This window comes from Onychostruthus taczanowskii, unplaced genomic scaffold (assembly GCF_017590055.1).
Source record: "Onychostruthus taczanowskii isolate IOZ18803 unplaced genomic scaffold, ASM1759005v1 scaffold22, whole genome shotgun sequence".
Taxonomy (NCBI): Eukaryota; Metazoa; Chordata; class Aves; order Passeriformes; family Passeridae; genus Onychostruthus; species Onychostruthus taczanowskii.
Window position 1 is genome coordinate 10,170,944 of NW_024499462.1, and position 27,719 is coordinate 10,198,662.

The following is a 27,719-nucleotide window of genomic DNA, read 5'->3' on the forward strand; positions in this document are numbered from 1 at the left end:
GGTCACTGAAGGAAAACTGTTAGGTAGATACATTATTAATTCATAATGTCAGTATTGGATTTTATTGCAATTTGTTGCATACTAAAAAAATTCTTTGCTGTAAGTAATGCAGTAAAACTGAGAAATCTAGATTAGAGTAATAGAATCTCAACTTGGACCCCCAAGGATGATTGAGTCCAGCTCCTGGCCTTCCATGGAATCATCCCCAGGAGTCACACGGTGTGCCTGAGAGCGTTGTCCAAACTCTGCTGGAGCTGTCAGGCTGCTGCTGTGACCTCTGCCCTGGGGAGCTGCTCCAGTGCCCTCTGGTGAAGAACCATTTCCTGATATCCAACCCGAACCTCCCCTGGCTCAGCCTCAGGCCATTCCCTCGGGCCCTGTCGGTGCCAGCACAGAGCAGAGATCAGTGCCTGCCCCTCCTCTTCCCCTCGGAGGAAGCTGTGACTGCAGGGAGGTCTGCCTCAGTCTCTCTTGTCCAGGCTGAACAGACCAAGGGACCTCAGCTGCTCCTCATCTGGCTTCCTCCAAGCCCTTCAGCATCCTCGTGGCCTCCTTTGGACTCTCTCTAACAGCTCAATGTCTTTTTTTTTACGTTTTGCTGCCCAAAACTGCCCCCAGCACTCGAGGTGAGGCTGCCTCAGTGCAGAGCAGAGCAGGAAAACCCCTCCCGTGCCCAGCTAGCCGTGCTGTCCCTGGTGCCCTCCAGGACAGGGCTGGCCCTCCTGGCTGCCAGGGCACTGCTGACTCACATTCAGCTGGCCATCAACCAGGACCCCCAAGTCTCTTTCCATGGCACCGCTCTGCAGCCATTCCCCAGTCTATCTGTACATCCAGGTTCTACAGAGGCTGACAGAAACCCAGGGTGTTCAGTAGCTAACTGGATACAGATAGAGAAAATGGAGTAAACTGTGGCATGTACTCGCACTTCTCCATAACAATATACTCATTGCCCTCAAAGAAGAATTGAAAAAACCTCCCCAAACCAATGAAAACTACTCAAACTTATGATAATAACTGCTATTTAAAATTACTATGATAAACCCCTGGTTTTATACCTTAGGTTGCAGTGCTTTTGTTTCGCCTCTTGGACAGGTTTAGTAGCTAACTGATTCCATTTAAGCTTTTTTCCAGTAAAGGTTTTTGGGGTTTTTTTTTTGGTTTGCTTTTTTTTTTAACTATTATGATTTTATAACCAATGGGATATAATGAATATGCTTTTATAATCACAGAATGACTTGAGTATGCCAGATCCTCTGAAGATCATCTAGTCCTGTCCCGCTACCATGGACAGGGACATCTTTCATTAGACCAAGTTTTCAAACAGCCTTCCATTCAAATCTTGAATGCTTTCAGAGATGGGGCATCCACAACTTCTCTGTGCAACCTTTTCCTTTGTCTCACCACTATGAAAGCAGAGATTTTTTTCCTTGTATCTTATCTAAATCTAGTGTCTTTCAGTTTAAAGCCCTTACCCCCTGTACTGCAGGCCCCATTCTCCCTCCCCCCGCTTTATTTTTTCTTCCTTCCTTGCAGAAACATTTGGATTGTCAGGAAAAAAAAAGAGTCATTTGGTAGTGAATGTATTATACTAGTATATGAATTACACAGTTTGTCATCTTTAAACTGTTAACTTTGAGGATTTTTTTTCCCTGGAGCAACTAGATTTACTTAATAAATCTTCAATTGAATAAATATATCACAAAATAAAACTGTGAAGTAACCACAAAAATTCAAGCCCAGTAACCAGCTAAATAATATAGTTTTCATAAATCTGCTTAGAATGGACAACTGCTTATCAAAGCTTTACACTGAAGGCATTAGACTCTTCACTTTGTTGCATAATGGATCTGGGATTAAGCTGACTGTCTTTTCATGTGTAATGGATCACTGTTGGGTTTTTGGCAGTTTTGTTGCAATTTGCTTTGTTGAAATGAAGTCCTACATACTTTGCTAGTCTCAGCACAATGTCAGTGCTTATATTTTCCTAAAAACTTAAGAGGTAAGAAACTAAAATTTCAGTAGGAAGGAGCTGACCAGTTCTGCAAAGCTTTGAGATCAACCATATTACTTGAAAACAATCACTCAAAAGGAAAGAGGAGGAGAGTGTATAGCTTAACTTCATTGTGGGAAATGCAGCATGTTCCCCTTTCCAAGGATGTTCAGTTATTTACACAAAATATAATTATCTCAAATTAGAGGAATTAGAGCCATAACCGTGAAGGTTCTCCGGTTCAAAAGTTGAGATTTAACACCTCAATCTGATTTTAAACAGATGAAAGTTACAAAAAAATCGTGTCTGCTGACCATTGGCTGTGCTGAAAATAATGGAATTCCCATCTTTGATGGGACTGTTATCTATGTAAATTCCCACTGATGTATTGTTTAATTAATTGACTTTTTTTCTTAAAGTACAGGGGTAACAAACACAACTGCTTTGTCTGAAAATTTCCGTAACATTGATTTAGTCATCATATACAATATATATGATGAATATATCAAGGCATTCCTCATTTCTTGGTATTTTTCTGGAAAATTATGTAAAGAAGTCAGAGTTAACACAGTGCAAACAGTGCTGTAGCCCACTGGAACCCGGGCTAGCCCTGAACGCCCTGGTAGCCATGATGGAGCGGGGAACAGCTGGGGGCTGGGGTGCGCCCACAGCTGAACCTGAAGAGCTGCAGGCTCTACAGCTCACGCTGTTATGGCCACAGCAAGGACCAGGCAAAAAACGAAGCTCTTAGTATTGAGGTTCCACAGGGAAAGTTTATTCCAGGTGAAGGAGTTAAGGTAGAAGAGCCCCAATCACCTCAGTGTAAAGAGTTAAATACAATTATAAATCAGGTGTGGATGCAGAAAATCAACGAATAAGGAAACGTCAAGGGTGGAGCAAGGGGATTGCATCATTAACGTGAGAGCAATCAGGGTAGGGGAAGGAGAAGGAAAGGTCACATGGGCCAATGGAGAGTTGTGGATTAGGGGATTTCCAAGTAGGTGTTGCAGTCAGGGATTGGCCCAGGGGATGATTGGCAGGGAACATTCAGGAGAAAGGGACAGGGTTGCCTTAAGGTGCGCTGAAAGAGGGGCAGGGTCACCTTGAAAGGCAGGGAAGGGACTAGAACAAAGGGAGAGGAATAGTTTGAAGGACATCTTTAAGGGAGGGTACAACTTAGGGAAAAAACAGCTTGGGGAAAACGTGGGGGGATAAAAGAATGAACCATTTAACAATAACTTAATGAAATAAACATGAACCAGAACAAACAGGTGTTCTGTTTATTCAGTGCAGTGGTCATTTGTGTCTATTTCACTCAAGAACTGGTACAAAAATAAGACTGGTTACTGTGCAGCTTATACTGTATCCTGTCTGTGGCAGAGTGTCTGTGCAAACTCCGTGTCTCCTGTTCTAACAAAGTCTCTGCTCGTCCACAGCAGCCTTTCCTCACACCCATGTTGTGGAATAGCCCTGCAGCATGGTCTTGTCACTAGTGATATCCTACTCTAGTTCTTATAGTTAACAGAGAGCTGCAGCTTTAATTTTAGTTCTGCAAGAGCATATGAATGTCTGCTTGCTTTTCCTAGTGACTAATATACCTGTAACGATGATAAGAAACCAAACTATGGATTGAGAAACTGTTTCAGCAAGATATCTCCAAGAAATGTGTCAGTGCTGCTGGCAATCACGATAATGAATCAGTACGTGGACTTTCTTTCAGAGTCAGCAGTCTGCCTTGGCACACTTTTACATGGGTCTTTGTTGTAAGATTGATCAGAGAGGCATTCTGGGGTTTTAGGCAATCAGCAAATGGAATTTTAACTTAGTGTTTGAAATTATGAATGCTGGTAGTTCTGTCTTCCAGCTCTGCCTGAGAGTCAGAAAGGAAGCATGTCAGCCAAGCTGTTTAGAAAACAAATTATTTGTTAGTGTTAGGGCTTGATAGTCTTCGTTCTTGTGTAGTGTCATCACTGCAGTATAAATATTTCTCGTTTACAGATTTGGTATAAACACTTTTCAAGTGTTACTGCCATTTTTAAGTGTCATTGGAATACTTTTAATAATTTTCTTATTTTTTTCTCATTTTTTGGTCCTGTGTGTGGGACTGTAAGTGCAGTGAACTTGTTCAAAGGAGTTAGGAGGTCATTGACAAAACCCAGGGGTTGATGAGATTTTGGTTTGATAGAATACCAAAGTAGACCACTCACTCACCCTGATGGTCTTTCTCTTTTACCTGCCAACTTTTCCTTTACTAGACAAGAACAGTGTCTTTAGGGGAGGCTGAGCATCAGAGAAGTGGATGTAGCACAGTGGAGGAAAAGCAGCTGGCCCTACAGCTGTGAGATAGAAACTTCTTGTCCCAGGCTAAAGACTTAAACTCTTGTTACAGACAAAGATATGTTAAAAAAGGTAATTTCAATGACATCTGCTTTTTAAACTTTCTGTTTCAGAACAGATTCTAGAAAGGTGACCTATTTTAAAATAAAATGGTTTTTGAATAAAGCAGCATTGGACTGAATCTCTGTAGGAGCTCAATAGTAAGTAGAGTTTCAGGAGGCAGGGAAGGAAAGCACATTAAAAGAAAAAAGAAAAGGGTTTACATTTCAATTGCATAATTTACCTTACAGGAATCTCAGACAGGTTCTGCACTACTTATTCAGAGAAAACCACTTTGTGTTTCACAGGGTTTGCTCCTGGATGTTTCTTATAGTTCATGAATTTTTTTTTTTTTTTTTTTTTTTGCAATACTTAAAAAACCCTTCAAATCCATTACGTACTTTCAACTTCTACCCATTCTGTAATGTTGTTAAAATGTTAACTAAAGCTGTATATTAACATAAAGACATGAAGTCGTAGGAATATCTCTTATAAATCTTTCACCATGACAGATATGTAATTGCCTGGTAGTTTTTCCAATTTTGTTTTTTTTTGGTGGTTTTCAGAAGTGCCTTGGAAAGGGACTATAGCTAGGCTGAAGCAAGCATGCAGAAAAGGGGAAAAATTATGTACCAGCTGACATTTATGAGACAGAGCATAAGCTGCAGTTGGATGTTCCCGGTTCTCCACCCTCTTTTATGCCTGTGAATAAGACCACACCATAATGAAACTTGGTGACCTTTCATTCTTAGACCTTTGTAGAGGACCTTATAAAGCACATGGAAAGGTAGGCAATTTCCTAGGTCTTTGCCCTCAAAATGGTGTCTGCATGAAAAATAAAGATCCTGATGAGAAATACTATAGGCTAGCAAAGCCAGATAAAGACGCAAAGACTCTGGACCCAAAGGAAAGGAGGACTTCGAGAACGTTGGTTTTTTTTAAATTAAACTCTTCATGTTATACAAAAAGAATAACAAAAGCCAGGACACCAGAGGGTGAAATTTAAAGGACCTGATGATACTGTCACTAGCAATAGAAGAAGTCTGCTCAGGTAACAGTTGGTTTCAAGGCCTTATTTAGTGGTCACTGCTGTATTTTTTTAAAAGTAAGGGTGTTATACAAGGCTGTTAGAGACTTATATTTGAAGTTGATTCTGCAAGCCTTTGGTCATCTTCAAACCACATAGAAAAAGGCTCACAATACAATTTTCAGTTTTAAAATTATAACTACATGGCAAAACAGAAAAACACCTCTGCAGGGAGCAGGTTGGCTGAACACATCAGTCTTTGCATCCTAGCAGAGAAACTAGTCTTTCCATCCTACTACTGAGAAAAAAACATTCACTGCAAGAAAAGGTTTGTTGTGTAAAATAGCTTTTACGTTTGCTTGCTGCATCATTTGTTTTCTGCATTGGTCTTTAGTGATAGTTGGAAATCACTGATTAATTTCATACCTCATGCAAATTTCCTGTCATTTGGTAGATAATGTTGAATCTTTATTCCAGATTAACAATATTCACAACTTGCCATCACCTTGACAATTACAGTATGGAAATCACCAGTGCCTGTGTTTGATGGCATCAAAGGCCTCCTTGCCTTTCTCTGAAATATCAAGGTCTGCATATCAGTGCAGTCTTGTGAATCAAGATTTGACCTATAGTAGCATATAATTATGCTTGTGTAGATTTTACCTAAGATAAAAGGAAAATATGTATTCATGTTTTTTCAAGTTGCAGAAACAACTGTATGAACATTTGTTTCATGTTATTTCACAGCTCACTGAAAATGTTTTTCTTACTGTGAGTGAATGCTTACCCATAAATCAAGATCACCACAATCCTGAACAGTCTACTTTAGGTTTAGCTGCTCCCTTAAACTTTTAAATTTTATTTTCTAATTATGTGGAGAACTCACATCTCATGATCAATGACTGTATCAAATAATTAATTGGCAGGCTTTTCAGTTCAAATTAGTCTAAAACCCAGAAGAGCTCACATTGTCTCTTTTTGTTGCTGTCGGAAATTGAGAGGTCTGATGAGAATTATGTTTTGACATAGCCTCTGTAAAACTATTAAGGTTTATGCCTTTGTTTAGATCTATCAGACTTCTTAAGACTAAATTACTAAAATGACCAAAATTCAGTGAGTGTTACAATGTACAATGCTCAGACTTGCTCTCTATTGTTTTCTTTTGTACACTAATTAACGGCAGCTTTTTATATTCACGAATTCTCATGTATAGCTGCATACTTAAGTAGGCTTAGATTTATTCCTAGTGATAAAAAAGTCAATTTTTTTCCTCTTCAAAGCAGATTGGTGTGAGAGAGATTTTCCTGTGGCTATCAGTCAAAGCTATCAAATTTGGCAAAATGACTGAAGCACAAACAATGGCAGAGAAAAAGGAGGAAAAAGGTGCTGAAAGAGGTGACTTTCAATAATACTGTACTCTTTAGCTCTATCACCAGGTTTCCCCCCCTCCTACGTGACGTAGTTTCCTTTTGTTCATTTTGCTGATTGATGGTCCTGTGTTTGATATCCCTGTTAATTGTCACAGAAAGCTTCTGATACAGTTGACATTAATCTGTGCCAAATCGCTGAGCAGAGAACATGACTTGAGGAGCAGTGAGCTCCTGAAAATCCTTGTGCGAATGGCTGAAGGTTTAGTGGTCCCTATTAAAAATGTCATGTTGATGGCTATCTCTCTTTAGAAGTTTATGAAACAGTTATGGATTTTTCTAGACTTACAGTAGAAGTTGACCATTGTATTTGCAAGTATCAGGAATTGTTATACTTTATGTTTGGTCTGGAAATAGAAGTGCTAAATTATATTTATTATATTATATTATAAAAGGTTTAAGAGAAAGCCCGCATTAGGTAAAGGTACGTGGAAGATGAGAGCTGTGATATTAGTACTGCAGCAGCAAACTTTTATTGCAGCCTGTCAGATGCATTTACCAGTGAGTCTTTTCTCTTCTATGTCTTGTTTTCATAACGTTTTAAAGTACATTCTTTGACAAGCATTCAAATGCTCTGTTGCGTGCTTAATGATTTCAGCATTCTTGATTCAGTCTTTTTCTTGAATGAAAATTTACTAGGCTTTACTGAAGCCAAGAGCTTCAGGTTTTTCAAAAACGTCCACAGCTGTATCTGTCTTTGCTGTATGTGTGAGTTCTTGTGACTAAGAACCTAAGCAGTTCAAATGGGAGGGTACTTGTTTCTGTGTTTGTGTAGTTCTGCTATTTGAAAATTTAGGAATAGTAGCAGGAAATCCGAGTAACACAGAATCTGAAAATTTTCCGATTTTATTCAATTATAAAACCTTAGCAAGGAGGAGTAACCTTTTTCTCTAATTCTTCTTTGAACATTTATTGGCATGACTGTCTGTTGTGTAGGTTGCATGTCAGACTAATGTCAAAATAACTGAAGAATGTGAGGACTCCTTTTGTATGACATACAATCTAGTATTAATTTTGAATGTATAAGGTAAATAATTTCATTAAATGTCATCCTTAAAGTGATTCATTCACAGAGAAATGTATTTCCTTTCAGTAATTTCTTATGACATGGCAGTACAGCTTGAGCTCCCTTTAACAGTGCTGTTAATATGTATAATATTGTACAAATGCACTGTGAATTGGAAGAAGAGGCCTAAATTCTCAGAAGGTCCACATTTTGGACTGCATTTTTTCTTGAGAAGTCGTTTGAGTGGTTTCCTTGCTTCAAACCCTTTACTTCAGGGATATTTTTCTGATTTTAGCATTTTAAAGAAAAGGCATTTTGTTTACCCTACTATATTGTTCTTTTCTGGTATTTTCACCACTATTCTTTGTTTTCTGTCCTGTATTTTCTTTGACAGTTCCTTGGATGTTCTCCTTTTTTGTTGTCAGTTACAAAACTGTGAATGGTAACTGATGAGGAGTATGGTATATTGGAAGTAAAGACAAGAACTGTGAATTAGTTTTTGTAGTTTTGTTTGGTTTTGTGGGTTTAAAAAAAATGGATTTTTAAACAAATACTAATTAAGAAATAGATAATTGCTTAATTCAAAAAGACAATGTTTTCTAGCATTTTCTTTTTAATAGTTTATTGATTTTTTTAGTTCTGTATTGCCGTATTCCAGATACAGGGGTGGATTGGCAAATGACTACATTACATTTTACTGATAAATATATTTATTTGATTTATGTTAATTAATTTTCTGCATGTTGCACCATCATGTAGTTAGATTAGTTTTTAAATCAGTTTTAAAGAATTTGATTGCGATTTTGGGTTAATATCTTGTATTTTATTCTGTCCAGGAATTAATGCATTTTTGTGTTTTCCACAATGTTCCGTGCACAGGTGGAGAGTTTTTTGTGTAGGCACTACACCAAAAAGTGCAGCTTGCTTCTTCATCTCCCCTTGATCACTTTATTTAGCCAGAGGTTAGCCACAGTGTTGTTAGAACAAAGTGTTCCAGCTGAAGTTACCTGGTTCCAATTCTTCATGTGGAGATAAGCCCCCTTTTGTCACAACTGAAGCATAGTAACATAGAAACAGAGAAAAAAATAATGACCACATGCTGCATTTCAAGGTCTGACACAATACCCAGAGGCTTTCTTGGGCTGAGCAGTGGGCATGGGGCTGTGAATTATCAGCCACCAGTACGAGTGCTGCTCTGGTGTGGTGCAGTGTGTGACGGGGGACCCTGCCCTGGGTTCTTTGGCCTTTGCACAAGTCTGCAGTTGAGCTGGTTGATTTCAATTTTCTCAGGGTCTGATTGACAGTTCCTCACTGGTTTCTCTAAAACAACATGCCAGTAGGCTTAGTAGCAGTCCTTATCTGCTGTGGGATAGTGAGGAGTGTGGAAAGGAGAGCATTGACATCTGCAGTAGTTGGTTGGTGATGGTCACCTACAAAACGCTTCTGCTCAGCGTGGTTGCACAGCCAGTCAGGCATCCACTGGAAATCTGTGAGAGCTACTCTTCTGCCAATGTACAAAGAGTGAATTTGACTTTAGTGTGGGTGACTGCTAGGTAATCAGGAGGAAAAACCTTTTAGGTTGGGGAGCAGAAAAGCCCCTCAAATGTGCATGCGCAGATATTTACAGACATATAATGCCAGCCACTTAGCTCCAGAAAGTGGCACATTTTGATAGAAAGTACTGCTATTTTGTTGACTAATGATACTGAATTGGAAAAGTTGCATGTATTTTAATTGGTTATATTGCCAGGCACTCTCCCAGCAAACCTAATTAACTTCAAGCTACAGAGCACCATTAACAGATGGGAGATTTTGTCTTGTATTTTTTCACTAATTAGAAAATCTCAGTCTTTTCACATTTATAGATTTAATAGAAATTTTCATTTTATTGTCAATATGTCAGTAGAAAGTTGACAAAAAAAACCCAACCCAATCTGTATCAAGACAGCAAAATGAAGCTGATATATTAACATAAATTGAAGCATGTACCAAACAGATCACAGCAAAAATACTTCTTTAAAAATCTTTCCTCAAATCAGATTGGAACTGTGTATGGAAAAGTATATAAGGGTATTTTTTTTGTTTGTTTGTTTAATTTCTGATTTGATTTTTTTTTTTGTATTTCTGTGTCTGATGTCTACTCTAATATTTCCTTAATTTTGATTTCACAGCATTCCTTATAATAAGCAGTCTGCTCATGTAGTCTGTTCAAGTCTGTGCAAGAAAGCTGAATCTTTTATTGGAGAGAAGAAAACAGAGCTTGTGGCAGGGAGACTGAATTTGCTAATTCTCCTTAGTGTGCTTTCATTCAGAAATGTTTCATATTCTATCCCCAGTGACCTATTACATCAGTTACTACAGTCATGAGTAGTTAGGGAGGCTCATGGTGATTCAGGCCTTTACCATGACTTTTACTTGTCCCTTTCAGACATTCCCAAATTACTGCTCTGATGCATAAATTCAATATTTGGGAACTAAATATGCACCAATTTTGATGTTTTTAACTCTTCTCTGTTTGCTCTTATCTGTTTTCTGTCCCAGAAATGTTTCTATATTTTTATCAAGGTTATTCAAGTCTATAAAAAGAGATGCATTACATAAGAACTGTATTTTTAAAGCTATATTTACTATAAGTACAGAATTTTAGTTTTAGTAATAAATTAAAACATTATACTGGGTAGTAGCTTAATGGTACCAAAAATATAGTTCCAGAAAAATTGGCAAAAAGTTTGTCTTAGAGTTATTGATACCTTTCTACTGAAATAATACCCTTTAATGCACGAAACCCCTTTGCCATCATAGGCAGTGCTGCTGCCACTGATGCCGTGTCCTGTGTGGAGTCTTGGTAATTACTGCGGCCTTGGGAGAGCTCTCAGCTGGGCAAGATCCACTGCAAACACCTGTAGTGAAGAGAGTGGTTGCCCTAATGAGTTGATATGGAGTATTCCTGCCAAATGAAAGCAAGAGGGAGAATTGGGAGCCTGAGGACATCAAGTAATATTCTTAAGTCACACATCACAGGAATGGTAGGACTAGGGACAATAACCAAGTCTTCTGATTACTCATGGTCATCAGTCAGAGCTCATGCTGGACTACTTTGATGCCTTTTGGTTTTAAAATTAAATCCTTGCTATGAATTTTCTGACAGAAGTTCACTGAGAATTTACTGCTCACTGATCTATCAGGTAGTCATTTCTCACTCCCTTCACCTCCTTTTTTGGATAAACTCAGACTTGTCTTGAAAAATGTAAGTTTATATGAGCTTTGCTGAAGGGGAAAATTTATATAGCAAAAAATCATGTAAATCTGCCAAAATTTACAGTACTGTTTTTACTGTGTGCTGATGACTAAATTAGTTACCGTAAAATTTAATAGCTGATTAACTTTTTAGTTAACTCCTTTTTGTGTAATAGCAGTAAACAAAAAACAAAATCATAAAATGTAACTGAATGGAAATTACTTGCATATAAAATCTTGTAAAAGATTTTCAGGTCTGGTTTTCTGAAAAATTTTTAATGTGGCTATAAAAATTGCAAAGTTTGGATTTAGTGTTTTAATAGCTTCAAGCTCAAAACTAAGAGTTAGCAATTGAGTAACTAAGTTAGCAATTAAGTTCACTAACTAAGAGTGGGCAATTTTAGTTAAGATATTCTGGATCTTCTATGGTCAAGAAGGTCTTACTTTTGTTGAATTGCAATAATTGCAGAGATGTGGGTACATCTCCTAGAGTCTACAAACTAATGCTGGCATTGCCAAGCTAGAAGTAATTGCCAACTTCTGAAATGTAACTTGAAGCAGGTGTGTCCTTAGATTTTTTACGGTTTTCATTCCTAACAAATCTGGACAAGCAAGTTCTGTCTGTCTATAAAGTAACTACAATTGATTTCTTATTTGATGGTTAAAGGACATTTGGGGTTTATATTTAAGGTATGCGAATTTTCATCCAAGTTAAATCAAAACATCAGGCTGTTCACATCTTAGTTGTGCAAACGTTTTTGTGACAAAAGTTTAATGGAGCATTGAGGTTTTAGCTTTATATATATAGGAAATAATTAGTGTTCTCCGTATCTAATTATAAATATAAAAACTAATGGAATTTTATTTTAAAATCATAGTTGATAAAACTCAATATCTTATGAACAGAATCCACTGTGTGAATGTAGAAATGAGAACTAAGTGAATTTCAAGAAATATTAGTAACTAAAAACCTAGTATATTCTAACGATTACAGTAGCCTATAGGTTGAATAATTAACCCTAGAATATGAGTTTGAAAGAAACATTTTTGAAGAACAGAACAGATTGTTGTCAGAAAAAATAAGAACTCTCTGATGCCCTGAGGTGTTAGGGGTTGCAGATTTCTGAAAGGTTTTTTTTTACTGTATACTTTCTATTTTAATACTTAATTTTGGAGGAAAAGAAAAAGGGATTATTATTCCTTTTTGATTTTCTGCTTTGCCTCTTGAGTTCTATGCTATTTTGTATTAATTATGTTTGGATAATTTAATCTTGTATAAGCAAGAATTTGCCTTTGAAACTTCAAAGAGTCCTGTTTCATCTTTCACAGAATGTTCAAGTGTTACAGGATATGAGACTGAAGTTCCTGCTCTAGAGTCCCTTCATTATTAACTGTAGCCCTCCTGTCTCATGGACCAGCCTTTTTGTTTTCCCTTTTTTCTTCAATAATGCAGTTTTGGAGTTGTAGGGGGAACAGTGCCACCCCTTGGATTATCCTTTGTTACATAGGCTGGGGCCTGGAAGGTGAGCTTATTTGGGACAGTGTTTCTCAGCGTTGGTGCTTGCCTGCAGTATTATTATGCTGTTACGCCCTTATCAAAACTCTCCTTTTTTTCATTCTCTTTTTTCTTTTTGTATTTATTATGGATGCCTGAGTTTCTAGAAGGGCAGTCAAAGCTCTTCTAGAGTATCTTGGAATCAGTCAAAACTGATTTTTAGTTTTCCTTAGATGGATTTTATCTACAATTTCCCTGACTCTTGCCTTAAAAAGGGATTCCACTCTTCTGTTTAAATCTGTGGCTGGATTTTCTCTGTTCCTTTTTTTATGAAAGATTTAGGGATATGCAGCAACTATTCCATGTATTTCCCTCTCTTTCTTTTAATCAGATTGGTGTTTATTTTTAATTTGTTAGTAAGTGTTTAGTCAGTATAGCTGTTAGCATATCAGTTCGCATTTCTCAATCTTCTACAAACAGCAAGCCATTATAAATTAAATTATTCTTTCCTTCTGTACAGAAGGGTTATAATTGATGTGTAGCAATTGCAATGTTTTGGCAAATACATTCAAATAATAAACAAAGGAAGAAAACTTCTTGCCATGGCCTAGTTAACAAGAAAGGCGGTAATTCACATACTTATGTGCTTTTCCCTCCTTCTGATTTTTGTTGCTGTGAATTTGGGGTATGGGTCTATGTTTGTGACACCCCTCTAGCCTAGTAAGGTCTCTAAAACAGACATTACCTCCCCTGGCAATCTAGGGAACACCAGAGCAAACTCAGTAATTGTCATCCAGAATCTGAATAACCAGGTTACACTCCACATTCTTTAGATGGGAATACAGCAAAAATCTTGCATCTGAGATATTATCATATAGCATACAAGAGTTTGGGGTTTGTTAAATTCTGTTTCTTTGGGGTTTTTTTTGGTGTTTTTTTTTTTTGGTTTTTTTTTTTGGTTTTTGTTTTTTTTTTGGTTTTTTTTTTATTTTAGTATAACTTCAACCTGATTGGTTCAGGGTCTGCTTTTCCCACACACTTGATGGTTTCAATTTCAGCTCAACTCCTCAGCCACTTAGCAAAGGAAAAATGTGTTTCTCTGCTAGCAGGAAAAAGAAATGGACTTCAGTGTTCCATTCTCTTCTGATACTCTTTCTGTGATTCTTTGAGACATGATGTATCATGTTAGGTATGTGTTTCAAGGCAATAGAAGAGAAAATAAGCCTTGATTTAAAATCAGGTGTTTATATATATATAACAGAAGGGTAATGTTGTAGTCTTGCATACATATGTATCTCACTGTTTGGCATAGCATGGGAATCTGGAGCTGCTTGCAAAATACAGATATTTGCATTTTAGGGGCAGTTACATGAACTGTCACAGAACACTTAAAAGCCTTAAGTGTTTTGGAAGGTCTCACCCAGAACGTCTGTAACATTTAGGCAGCACAGTGATGGTTAACAAAGGATTGGCTATACCTGAAATGCAAGGCTGATACAGTGTTTTGCTGGGTTTACTCTACAGGACTCCTTTGGGTAGGAGGCAATGACTGAAAGTTGTAACTCAAGACTTGCTATGTGAAAAGGAAAATTGAAGTCCTTTAAGTTTTACCGAGTCCTTGTGTGCTTTGTGAAACTTGAAGGAATGAGAAGAGTGTTCATAGAGTCCCAAATGGATTACAAGTTTAGTTTAAAAAATTTCATTTCCAGCATTAAGTGGCCATCTCAGCATTCTGCAACCCAAAACTCCTGCCATAGGGTAAATCTCTTTAGTCCTGTGGCTTTTTTGGGGTTGCATTTTTCTTCTTTTCTTTCTTCTGTTATTTATAGATTGTTTGTTTTTTATTGAATTTAAATGCTGTTTTCTTTGTTTCTTTTTTTTTTTTTTTTTTTTTTTTTAACAGATACCTATATTTAATAGTGGCTTTGAGGATGTTGTTAATATGGAAATGATTCCGCAGAATTCAGGGTAAAACATTACCACTAATACTTGACTTTAAATTATTTGAAAGTGAATAGCTGTGTTTAAAACTGGTTTGGGAAAAAGCAAAATTTTTTGCCAGAATTGTCAGCTCTGTGTTCTCAGAACACTCAGAAGTCTTTGAAATTTTGGGTTTTTTTTACAAAATGAAGACTTTCCTTGAAATGGATTGATAATAAATGATGGAGCAGATTTGATTCAGATTGAAACCGTGATTGTATGTAGCTTGGAATATTCCAACAGGTAGGGCAGAATGTGCATAATAATTTGATTCCCGCTATCTTAATTCAGAGAAAAATGGGCCTTGGGATCACTGCTAATCTTAATTTGGGGTATATTGTCAGATAACAATCCACAAGTTCTATCCACCACTATAATTTCTTGTGATGGTGAGATTCCTACCAGCTGGTGTGAATTTAATAGCTTATTTCACCTTGCAACACCTGTACACAATGAAAGAAGATTCAAACTCTAGATGTTAACAATATGTTGGACTTAGATAGAAAAAATGTTATTTCAATCAATTTCATGTTTCGATTCTCGAATTTGATGGACAGATCTCACTGCTTCAGGAGATTATGCATCAGACAAGACAACAGATACTTGCACTCAGGGAAAATACCCTTTTTCAGACATTCACTAAGTAAAAAAATATTATGGTCAGCAGGATATAAAAGTAAGGAAAAATAATTTAAGCTTTCAGTTAAATAGTTATGTTAATAATTAGTAGTAATTATGTAATATTCATACATTAATGACTATTTTATTGAAAGGTATGTACATGTTTGATATTGGGCATGCAGAACTTCAGAGTTTGGTTATGTAATAATTATTATATGTCGCTTCAGATGCTGCCTTTACAGCATTGAGTGATAGCTGGGAGCAGAGGAATGTCTACATTGTTTCAGAAATGAATGAAAACCTTGTGTGTCCCCTCCTTGCACTGTGATCCTCAGTCAGGCTTGTTCATAATACAGCAGCTTCAGAAAGAAGTCTGAAGCCTGTATTGAATCAAGATATTTTTATCACAGTACTCATCTGCAGCTTTAAATGTTAAGACTGCCAACAAAAGTCATAACTGTCATGATGTGCTGCATCAAGTATTGCTTTAAACTGTTTGAAAGTTCTCTATAGTCTCTATGGACAGGAGTGCATTCTTACAGTTTTCCTGTGGGTTTCACAGCCACTCATATAAATGGAAGTTTGGTCGCTCTTGGTTTATGACCAATGAGCGATCCTGAAGGATAGGTCTGGTAAAGATAGATTTTTTTTGTCTCTTTTTAATGCAAGAAAGCATTCTATGATAATATATAATGTTTGAAGCTCAAGTAGGACCAATTTTCTAAAGAAAATCGGAGCTGAAATTAAACTAGCTTATGATTTATTTTTGTTGTCTTTGTGTGTAAAAGAATAATTGGTTAATGTTGTTAAATAATTACTCTTTTCTTTTCTTTTGTAGGTTGTCTTAGTCTTCGCTCTTAGTATTGGTGCTCTTGTAATATACTTCATAGATTCATCAAAGTGAGTATTTGAGTACATTTTCCTTTCTTTCCTTTCCTGCAGCAATTATACATCTTTGAATTTCTCCATTCATCTACTTCAAATCAGTGCTTGGTCTCATCGCCTGAGTGCAAAGAACTTTATAATAGCAAAGGTTCTAAAAAATAACTCAAGAATGGGAAAAAAAAATAAACTAAATTGAACACAGTCACATTGGATCTGTAGAATGGAGAGGAAAACTACTTTTGTGTATTGAGATTATACATACTGTTGCAAAATTACAGTTTTTATATTCATTATGCATCTGTAGAATCTTTCAAAATCAAGACTAGGATAAGAAATACAGGCTAAAAACATTTGTCAGAAAATTGCAGTTTGGAGGAGGAAAAAAGTGTTTGGGGAGACTGACAAGAACACTTCTGAAAACCTCTGCATGAATTAGACAGTACAAGCATTGTATCTGGCATCTCTCTATCTCCAGCTTGTGAGCGTGATTGGTTTCTACCAAGATAAGGTGAACTACTAATAGGCTCCAAAGCATCTCAGTGTTGTTTAGGTTTACTCTGATGTCATCATACAGTGTTGTGGTTTTGCCCAGGCAGTAGAAAGTTTCATCAGGCCGTGTGGTGGTTTGATACAAACGAGAGAACTCAGACCATATTCTGATACTCCACCCTTGTGTTCACATTGAGCTGGGCACTGTCAGTGTTGTAACAGGCAGACTGGTAGCCTAAATCTGAATAAATGAATAAAAAGGGACTTAAAAAAAAATATTCTTCTTTGAATAGAGTTCTTTTGGTAGAGTGATATTCTGAAGAAGCAATAGCAATTTAAAGTTCTATGATGACATGCTTACTGTTTTTTCTCTGAGCTAGTTTAAGGCTTTCCATTACTGCAACTGTTAAGATTGTACACCAGAGTCAGTCCATGTGAGCCTGCCTACTGTCTGTAGTGGTAATAGTAATGTTCTAAAACAGTCATACTGTGACTCAGAAAATCAGACATTCCACTGTTGACATCTGTACATCATGATATTTAGGAAGGTGGTGGCTCCAGCAAAAGACATTCTTGGATACGTGCATGCCAGCTCTGTATTGTGCGAGTTTGAAGCTGTAGATGTGTCAAGTATAATGCAATAACTAAAGCAGAGGTTTTCTTAGTGGGGAGGAGCCAAGTGGTGGGAAAAATCAAGTTCTGTCTTAAGCTCCCTTGAAGTGAGGACAATTGCTTTTCCTTCATAACATTGCAATGAGTGTTTCTGGTAATTATAGCAATTTTTCTGTAATATGTCACCACTGAAGTACATAAAATGGTCCCTTTCTGAAGACCTTTGTAAAACTTTTTAAAGCCAAGTGGCAAAGCTTCAGGATACCTGATATTTCCAGGTCAAAAGTGTGGAATAGATTAAAACCTATTTTCACTTACATTTCAATTTCAGGTCAACTACAGCTATGTGTCAGGGTAATCGGTTTTTGTGAAACTAATGGAATATATGATGAATTTTAGGTGCTGAATTTTCGAGTCTTTGACTGTTTTCCTCAAGGAGAGCAAAGCTGACAACATGGGAGAGTCTCTGGGACACTTAAGCTTTCTTTGGGCCACCTGGGCCACCCAAGCCATGTACTAATACCAGCTTATTGACTGCTTGATCAACAAGTGTTTTAACTGTGCATTTCTTTTGGTTTTCAGTCAGTGTTTAATTCGTGCTGCAGTTTAAATTCAGGAACCTGAAGTTAGCATACTGTACTTGCACACTTTTTCTTTAGTTTCTCCTCCTTTCTCTCCTCTTACCCTCCTTTAGTTCAACATACATATCTTGGTCTTTTCTGTGTGGGTTTTTTTTAATTTGTTTTTGTTTTTTTTGTAAATGCTTATCTGCAAGTGCATGCTTGGAAAAAGTCATTCCTTTGAGAATTTGGTGAAACAGGAAATCATGAAGGTAGGGTGAGAGGAATGCTTGTGGTATCCTCAACAAAGCAGCTGGAACAACAGAGACTACAGCTTGTCCAGGATCAGTGGGACCAATAGGCTCTGGTGCTCCCACCGGGGTGTGCTTTCCCTTAATGCATTCCAGGGCTGCTGTGTTCTGCCTGGGCCATGGAATCTCACCTCTTACTGCCTCTTACATGGAGAGTTAGAAAAATTGTGTCTCAATCCAAAGCTGAAGAGTGCTAGTGTGAGCAGCTGTCTAATAGATCTTGGCAGTGATCTATTCACCCAAGACCCCTAATCTGCCTATAGATTTATAGATACAATGATGGTATGTCCATATGGGTCCTGATGACTGCACACCAAAGGGGCATCAAGAAACATGGGAAAAACAGCACTGTTTCATTAGATTCTGAAGGGAAGAGTGAAAAGGCCATAGAGGTTTTCAAGCAAGCATGTGTCATGATTAATTGTAGTATGAAGGCTGAATTGAAGTATGAAGGCTGTCACAGCTGTGAGAGGAGGGTAAACGAAGAGCATTTTTATGTTTCCCAGTTCATCACTCTGACAGACACTCTGCCAGAGTAGTACCAGATGAAATGGCACCTCCAGTGCAATGCTCTTTGGAAAGATCTGAGCTCAGAAGATGGTGCAGCTTCAACATCTTCCATGCTGGTTAGTCCTGTATCTTAGCAGAGCCAATTAAGTACCTTTGTGTTGCTATAAAATATTTCTGTACTGATTCTATTTCTGGTACAAACTTTGGATTCTGCACCATACTTCATCACAAAAAATGGGCTTTCCTTAAAGCTTTATATGTTTCTAAAACTGTCAGAAAATACCCTACATACCCTACATGTCTTCATACCCCTTTCATCAGTGCTATGACAGGAGAGATAGCACAAAAAGATACTTTTAGCCACTACAAACTATTACTCAAATAATTTTATAAGAAAGATGGAAACATCTTTAAGTGTTAAGCCATTTTACCGTGGCTGCAACTTCATTGCTGACATTCTCACTACTGCATCATTATTCTTCCTTTGGTCCAACTTCTGTTATATATATAAAGTATCCCCCTATATATCTGACTGCATAAAATTTCACTCTTAAAGACAGATATTAATTGTATTTTTGTTTTTGATATTGGCCATGCAGAACTTAATTCTATTTTTGCGTTTTATTCTGTATGTGGATGACTTTTTGAAAGGATTGTGATTCCCTCGAGGAAAACAGTTTTCTTGTGCTGCTTCTGTCTCCTGTGGTATTTTTTGGGTGTTGTCTTTATAATTTAGGGTGAAGCAAGTCTGTCTCACCTATGCTAACAGTTAGACTTTATGATTCCAACCTAGGTGATTTTGTCTACTTGTTTAGTAGCAATTTAGCTGGAAACATGTCAGAGATACTATACTAGAACTTGCCTAACAAAACAATGCAACATGAAAAGTTTGGTATCTTGTTTTGGAGGATTCATGTTGGTTTCTTGCCATTGCATGGGAATAAATTAGGAAGGAAGGATGCATTGGAAGTCTATATATATTGTTTCAGAAATTTCCTGTGTGACAGTACAAGGAGAAAAGTGTCATTAGCATTTCCAATTCTCTTGGAAAGTCTTACTAGAATTTTTTTCCCTAAAAGCAGCACTTTGTTTCAAGTCCTTATGAATTCTCTTGTGTTGTGGGAACATTTGAGGCTGAGCTGTGATAGCATACTGTGTTGGGCTTTCCTGCTTGTTTGCTATTGCTTCTGTGTTTTGTCTTTTGAGAAACGTTTGATTTTGCTAAGCAAAATGTTCTACAAAAACACTGCAGGCTTGGTGAGGCTGTTTTATTTAAATTTATTACAGATACATTGTTACTGCCCAGGAGAATTCACATCTTTTTCATTTGTGTAGTCTGTGCTACCCCTTTTACAGACATGAGGTATGAAGTTTATCTGACTGGTTCAGTCAGTCTGTGTAAACACTCAAGTGGTTTCAGATACCAATCTCATTATCATTACGAATCATTAAGCTTTTCCATATGAACTGGAATAATCTGCAGAACATTTTGTATGATTCCTTCTTGGTTTCATGGCCCTTCAAGGAATCGGCAATTTTAATTTAGTTTGTAAATCAACAATGCTACATCTGAATTTTAAGTGGATCTCATTGACCTGATGTATAAAAAAATGAAGATGAGTCTAATAGGATAGAAATCAGTTAATAGAAGAAGTTCAGTTTGAGCTTCAATTTTATTATAGTTTCCAGGTTACAGTTTGTTTTTCTGAATGTATTATTTCTTTTCAATTTGCAAGACATAGAAAAGTAAAAGATTTTTTTTTTCCTCAAGTAACCAGTTTTAGGGTTATCCTATATCATTTTGCTGAGAACCTCCTGTGCAGTTCATGGTTCTGTACTCTCAAGTATGTATTTACCAGTATTTTGAGTGTGCACAGATTTTATATAGCCTTTCAATCTTCATATTTGAGGAGTTAAGCAAGTAGGACTTAAATTGTACTAAACTTCCTGCTTATAGTGAAATCTACTCATGCAAAAGTATTTTAATTATGTTTATAAAGTTTGTCTTAGTACACTCATTAACCCACACTAAGTGGCTACAGGAGGAGCATTCCTTCATGCTAAGTACCCAGTAGAGTTAATATATATATATATATATGTATATGTATATATGTATGTGTGTGTATATATATAGTTTTTTGTGATGTATTATTAAGAGATGTAGAAGTTGACTTAAAATTCTGGGATCTGGTTCAAGGAAATGCTGTTAGATTATGTTTACCATTGCTGAAATTGCTAAAATTACAGTGGTCTGTGTCTTGGCATGTAGATGAAAACAGTATTGTTCCCTGCATTATTGGGAGGGGAGTCTCCCACAGTACCTTGCAGCTGGTGGCATTGTGAAATTTTAATATTTTGCTAATTTTAATTTTGTTAGCACTGCATCAGTTTCTCGCCATTTCTGTGAGCTGATAAATTTTGTTCCATACTGAAGGAAATCCAGTTATATGTGTTCTCTTCACTACTTTTTACACTAAAAGGGAAAAAAAAAACCCTTTTAATTCCCTGTAGTTATATTAACTGCTCACTTGTCAAATGGAGTGATAGATGTAATTTTCTGATTCAAAGAAAATTTACCTTAAATATATAAGTGAATTACTTGTGAGTATTTATTTTGAAGTAACTTGGTTTTTGGTATTATAACAGAATTTTAACTTCAGTTGTTCGTACTGCTGATTCTCAGCAACTCACAAAATTTGTAGTTCATAAAATCTCAGTCCATACCCTTTAAACTGATACACCATTAAATAGGATTTTTGCTTATAAGTATTTTAATTTTATCTTTACTGTGCTTGTAGTTAGTACTGAGTGTACACCATTATTGCTTTAATTGAAAAGTGATTTCCAGAAGAAAGCCTTATTTGTGACAATGAACTTTAATTTTCTTTAGTGCTCTGCAAATTTTCCTGGGAAAGTGTCCATAGCTAAGATTCATTGCTTTCATTAGCATGCTACAGAGGAAGCCAGGTGGGTGTGCAGCTCAATGCATGGCCTCTGCAGGCAACTGAATGCCAGGATGATTGAAGGTCTTTGTTAGGCACAGATGGTGTTAATTATGAGTCAAATCCAGCAACAGCAGTGATATGATTATTATAAGGCAAAAACCAAAAGAAACAGGCCACAGTGGAGGCAAAAAACCACCTGGTAATGATTGTCCATGTGTTACTATGCTCTTGCCTCTCTAGGACAAAGGGATTAGGTATGATTATATGTCTCCTAGTTTTGTTGTTAGACATTGTCCCTTAACCACCAATTGTGTGTTGTCTTGAATTATTAAAAAAAATCTGGATGTAGTGAGGCATACTGAAAAATTAGATGCATGTTTTATGTGCTATCAGTCTCTTAGCTCAGTGTTTGCATTCATTCTCTGAGATGTTCAGAGAGCTTGAGTTTGGCAAATTATATGCAGATAAAATTTGTAAAACGCTACCTGAACAACTCCTCCAATCTGTTTAGGAGATTATAATAATGAATAAAGGGAATTCCTCTGTATGAGTTTATCACGTTAATGAAATGACATTGGATTACACTGATTTTTGCTAGTGGTACAGAATCTCTGGTTAGGCAATATGGAAATAATCTGAGTTCTCTAGACAAACCACTGTAATGAAGTTTCTGTTAATCAATGCCAGTAGTTTGTGTTTGCTAAATAATGAAAATGAATTGTTGTAAATGAATTAAATGAGCAACACTGTGAATAATAAAATGGCAGACAAAAATAGAGTTATTTTCGTAATAATTGACAAATCAAGCTCTGTGGAAATTTTTGGATATTGTTTTTATCCCTTGGTGTTTTACAGAAATTCTTAGTAATTGTGATGCACAACCTTGATGATGAGATAAATTCCAATGGGATTACTTTTCTGAAGTGTTGGGCCTTGTAAAAGATCTCAGTGACTGTCACTGCGTACCATTAAGTAGAGTTTGGCTCTCTTTTCTTAATACCTGAAGGAGGATCCTTCAGGTATTTGTAGGTGTTGGTAAGATTCTTTGAGCCTTTGTCAGAAAGAGTCTCTCAGCCCTCTTCATATGACAGGACTCCAGTTCTTTAACATCTTTGTGCCCTTCACTGGTCTCACTCCCCTGTGCCTATGTCTTCATGCTGGAGACACATTTCCTAAAGCAGCCTGGAAAATGCTGCTGACCTTCTTTACTGCAAGAGCCCATGGGCAGCTTAGAGTGAACTTCTCGACTCAGGTCATTTTCTGCAAAGCTGCTTGCCAGCTGCAGCCAGTTGCATGCTATGCTAAGGAATCACTGAAGTTCAAGTTTGTATAATTTTTTATTTCAAAACTAAGTCAGTAATCTGAAATAGCAAAACTTGGTACGTGCAGTGATATTTACTGACTTTATTTGTATGAAAATGTTGCTAGATAGGCCTTTAAGTAAATATCTGTCACTTAAATTAATGTGTTTATACTGAACATAGCAGGCTTAAGAGTTTGATCATTAAATAGCATAGTCCTCACTTTTTCATAAGCAAATTCTTATATGGTTTAAATTCTTGTCATCTCTCAGACAGATGAGAGTACTGTATTTCAGGAATCAGATCCTTCTTTTTTAAGGGTTAGGTGGAATGTACTAGTGTTTTTGTTTAAACATTTCACCATTAGTTTTTCCTTCTCCAGTTTCTAGTTAATTGGCAGAAATCTGATTTCAGTATAGGCAAAAATCCGTACCACTGGCACATTTTTAAGACAGCGCTTTTTAGGGGAGTAAGACATGCTGCTCTCAAGTTTCTCTCTTTGAAGAATGAATGGAGGAAATGAATTGGAAATGGAGGTCTGACTTAGGTATTGTCTAATTTGAATAGCTTGTTAGCTATATTTACATTGCAAGGCTTTTTCAAAGAAGCAAGACTTTACACTAAAATGTCACACCCTGTGGTGTAGGGAGGGCAGACATGGCACAGTTCCAGTAGGGAAGTGGAATGGTACTCATAGGTCATTCTCTATGGTGTTTGGAGAAATGATAGAATCTATATGATTTGCGACTTCGCAGATTTAATTTGGAACTTAAGGAAAGTTTGATAGATGTGACAGTGGGGAAAGAGTGGAAAAGAGAATCATAGGATGATTGTGGAATTTCCTGCATCAATGGTGTTTGGCTTGTACAAATTATACTTGGTGATGTTTTGGTCGGTAATATTTTGGAATATCTGATTATTATGTCTTCTGCAATGTAAAGCTGACTGTGTTGCCTGGGAGGCTAGAAGGAAATGAAGACCACATTGTTGTTCTGAAGATGTAAGCCTGCAAGAGTGTCAAGGGTGTCTATACAATTTCAGTCTTACAGGAGTATTTTTTTCTGCCTAAAACTGCCATGGATAAAAAGTGAGCATTCTTTTGTAAGGTAGTTTCTTACTGATATTGTTATAAATTCAGAGACTCTCAGAAGACAGATGGATCCAAGCCCAGGGAAGATGTGTGATCCTAGCTCAGGGCAGACTCTGTTTTCATAATATGTTGCTTTGCAGTTCAAAGCCACAATGACTTAGATAAGGCTTTTTTCATTTAGTGTGGCTGATCTGTGAGTGTTTTGTTGCGTTTTGGGGTTTTTTTGGGTTGGTTGTTTTTTTGTTTTTTGGGTTTTTTTTTTTTTTAATCTGGAGGCTGTGTGTAGACATACAGGAATGTTTCTGAGAATTTCATGTTTGATGCTAGCATTTTATTTCTTATCTGAAAATGAATAACAAATACAACAAATATGTAGTACCACAAGGTAGATTTTTTTTTTTTCTGCCTACTGTGTTCCAAGTCCATTCTGACACTTTATGACAAGTGGCATTTATGGCAAGTGAGTTTACTGCTTATTCTGGAGCGGTTAGCAAGAAATAAATTTAAACCTGTATATTTGGACATGGATGTTGTAATATGCTTTTGAGTCAAATTCTTTTCTCTCCGCTGAGGGGTGGTTTGGTTTTGTCTGCTGTTATGCTTCATGTGGGATACCTGAACTCCTTCAGCTGGAGGGGGCAAGGCTTGACAAAGGCTGTAGCAGATCTTTCCCTCACCTGCCATTTTTTCTCCAAGCAAGTGCCTGTTGTTGAAGGACATTTGAAAATCACAGGTATTCAACCCTCTTATGTGCCAAACTGCATCTTTCTTTTCCAATGAATTGCTTCTGCTTTTGTGTACTGAGAAATCCAGAGGCGTCTTTTTCAGGCTGAAAAAGAACTGCAAATTGACAGCTGCTTCTAGTTGATTCCTGGCAGTTTTCTTTGATTTCTGGTTCTGTTTTGGGAAGATTATTCCCATCCGCTCTAAATTCTGTTAGCTTCTGTAGGGCAGGATCTCAAAGTTTGATTTGTGCAAGAGTAAGGTCTTTCACCTGAAGGTTCACCTGAAGGCAGATGTCAGGCATAATCAGGCATGTTTAGAAAACCATACTTCTAAACCATGTTTTAAGTTCAGGAGTTTATCCTCTGCTGCCCTGCTTGCATAAATCTTGCGTTAGTTTTGATACCATATGCAATTCATATCTCTGCATGTACTCAAGTTTCTGAGTCCAGTGAAACCAGAGTGTTAAAAGTTATGTCTGTTATCTAAAAACCCCAGAACCAATGTCCTTTTTAAAATTCCACCAATGAATATGGATAAAAAACTATTGTAATAGAACATCTCAGTTCTCATTCCTGTGATTTGCTAGTCTTTTAAATCTATATTTATTTTGAAAATTATATTTGTTTTGCAGCACTACATGTTATGTAGCATCTGAAGCACAAGCTTGCTTGCTGGCATGAATTACAATTCACTAATTATTGTTGTCTCTGAATAACAATTCACTGTTTCTAGAGCATCAATAAAATAAGCTTATTGACACTGTTATGCTTACATATGCATTTTTTGGATAATGACTTAGATCTGACTTAAGAAATATAGATAAAAAATATTTAGATTAGCATTTATTTGCTTAGATTTAATAGCTTAGGTTTCTGGTGACTTTCACTGGAAACAGGTTCTCAGGAAACCTGTCCTGTGTTGGTTTTCACCACCTACACAATAATTTGAAGGTCAGTTTGTGTAAGGAAACTGTGTAAATCACATTTATGGCCTGCTTAGTTTCACTTCTCTGTTTTCATAAACTCATACTGTGTTGCTTGATGTGTTTCCCGTATTGCTACGGGAACATATTCTTAAATTACAATTCAAATTCTTTCAAAAACCCCACCAGTGTATCATTGATATACAGGTTAGAATATTGTTTTTCCTCTTTCCAAATGAATGTCTGCATTTTTTGTTTCATCTCAAAGTATCTGACAGTGCATCTGCAAATATTTTGTCCCGTGCTTTCTTTCCTTGTAGACAGATTAGTTGTGCACACTGACCTAGAAGCATTCTTCTTTAGCACTGGACAAATTCCCAAATCTATATAATCTAAAAGAGGAGATAACTCAGACAAGATTTTAAAAATACCAGACCATATAGCTGTTATCAAAACATGGCTTGCATAGAAAATTGCTTTTTAGAGTGGAGTTAAACATATAATCAGCCTTACCCCTCTGCTTTTTAAGCTACAGATACAAATGAAGATGTGACCTCTTTTGCTTCTTTTCCCCTCCCTTTTCTCCTGACAGCTTGACAAATTGTAGCTTTTGGGACACCCCAGTAGTTGATGAGTCATTTCTGCTTAAAAATAGAATTCCTTGCAGCAAGGACACCCATTCCACTTTTGACGCATGTGTCATTTCTGACAGAGTCACAGGGCCAACTGTGCCATGTTAATTAAGCAACCAGGAAGAAAAGAGCTCTCTCTCTTCAGTAAATACCAGAGCTGGAATCCAACAATACTGAAAAAAAGAAAAGGGAATTCCCATATACATGAACATGGATCCCTGCAGGCTTTCCTCCCTTCCCTGTTCTTTGAGAGCATTTTGAGTCCTTTATAGATCCCTGGTGCAATGTAGCAAACGTCACTGTCCCACCTTTTTTCCGTGCCACCCTCTGCCTTTTTTTTTTTTTTTTTAAATTTTCAAAGATCTGACAGAACACTGGTTTCACAAAGGGAAATGCAAGGTCTAATTGCTGTGTACAGAAGAAAATTTGTAATGGAGCATTACAATATTTGTATCTTTGATTAGTGAGGCACAGAAATGGCGCTGCACCAGAACAGTGATAAGCAATCACTTGTGTTCAGCACCAGGTACATGTGATAGAGTACCCTATACAAGCCTCAGTAGGAGAAAGTATTAAATATAAATGTGATTAATATTAAAATGGCAATTTGTGGCATTGTAGTAGATCTTGCTCACTTAACATTCATAAAATTTTTATTACTCCTATCAAATCTAGTGCAATTACAGGGAGTGGAGCAGGCTGTTCTTTAGCAAGATTTTTAGCTTGTGGCATATTTGTTCATCTGCTACTGGTGGGGATTATTTGGCCTCAAAACTGGGGGCCAGCCCCTTGAGTGGAACAATTTTATGGTGCATAAAGCCATATTGCTGCAATGGTTTTTCTTAGAGATTTGTTTTTCTTACAGGTTTTGTACTTTGATAAGCATTAGAAATAGTGAATTTTATTCAAGCTCAGCATCCATAAAGTAATCAATTCTTATAACTCAGGAAATGGCATGAGTTGCTGGAGACTGTGATACTGTAAGATTCTTTAAGAAATGTATGTCTGGTGCTAATAGCCCTAAAAGATACTGCATCAGCCATATGTGTTCTTGTTACAATTTTGAGCCTAATATTTTCTCAAAACAAAGGGATTTTCTATTTTCATATAATTATTTAAATTTGTCTTAATTGTACTCCATCTCTGCTGAAAATATAATTTTTCAACCAAGGTGGCTCAGTTTCTATCCATTTATGTGACAAAAAGGGAATTCTAAAAGTAACATTTTATGAATTATATGAAGTATCTTTTGATATTATTTATATTTATACTGTTAAACAGTGTTAATTCTGAGTAAAAGATGACATAATGTATCTGAACTCAGATAACTGATGGCTGGTTTGCTATTCAGAGTCATATTAGTCACAACACTCATGAGTGACTTAGATTTTAAAAAACAGAAGTAGATACTGGTGTCAACAGTCAGTATACTATTATTTACAGAATATCCATTCATCACTGCAAATAATCTTTCTGAATAACACTAAAACTTAAATTCTTGTAAAGCTCTTTGATAACTTAATTTTAAGCTCAAATTTTTCCCACCTTACATTTGAAATTTGGTGTCAATAAATTGC

The 27,719-nt window shown here is 36.7% G+C and overlaps 1 protein-coding gene across 22 annotated transcripts in view; it reads left to right on the forward strand.

The window, feature by feature from the left end:
- The window catches only part of KCNMA1 (potassium calcium-activated channel subfamily M alpha 1), a 429,782-nt gene that overhangs the window by 181,013 nt on the left and 221,050 nt on the right, over positions 1 to 27,719 (forward strand). For all 22 annotated transcript variants that reach the window (XM_041405088.1, XM_041405086.1, XM_041405079.1 and 19 more), the window contains one exon: positions 15,998 to 16,059. In XM_041405088.1, coding sequence (XP_041261022.1) covers positions 15,998 to 16,059 — 62 coding nt within the window. The remainder of the gene's footprint in view (positions 1 to 15,997; positions 16,060 to 27,719) is intronic.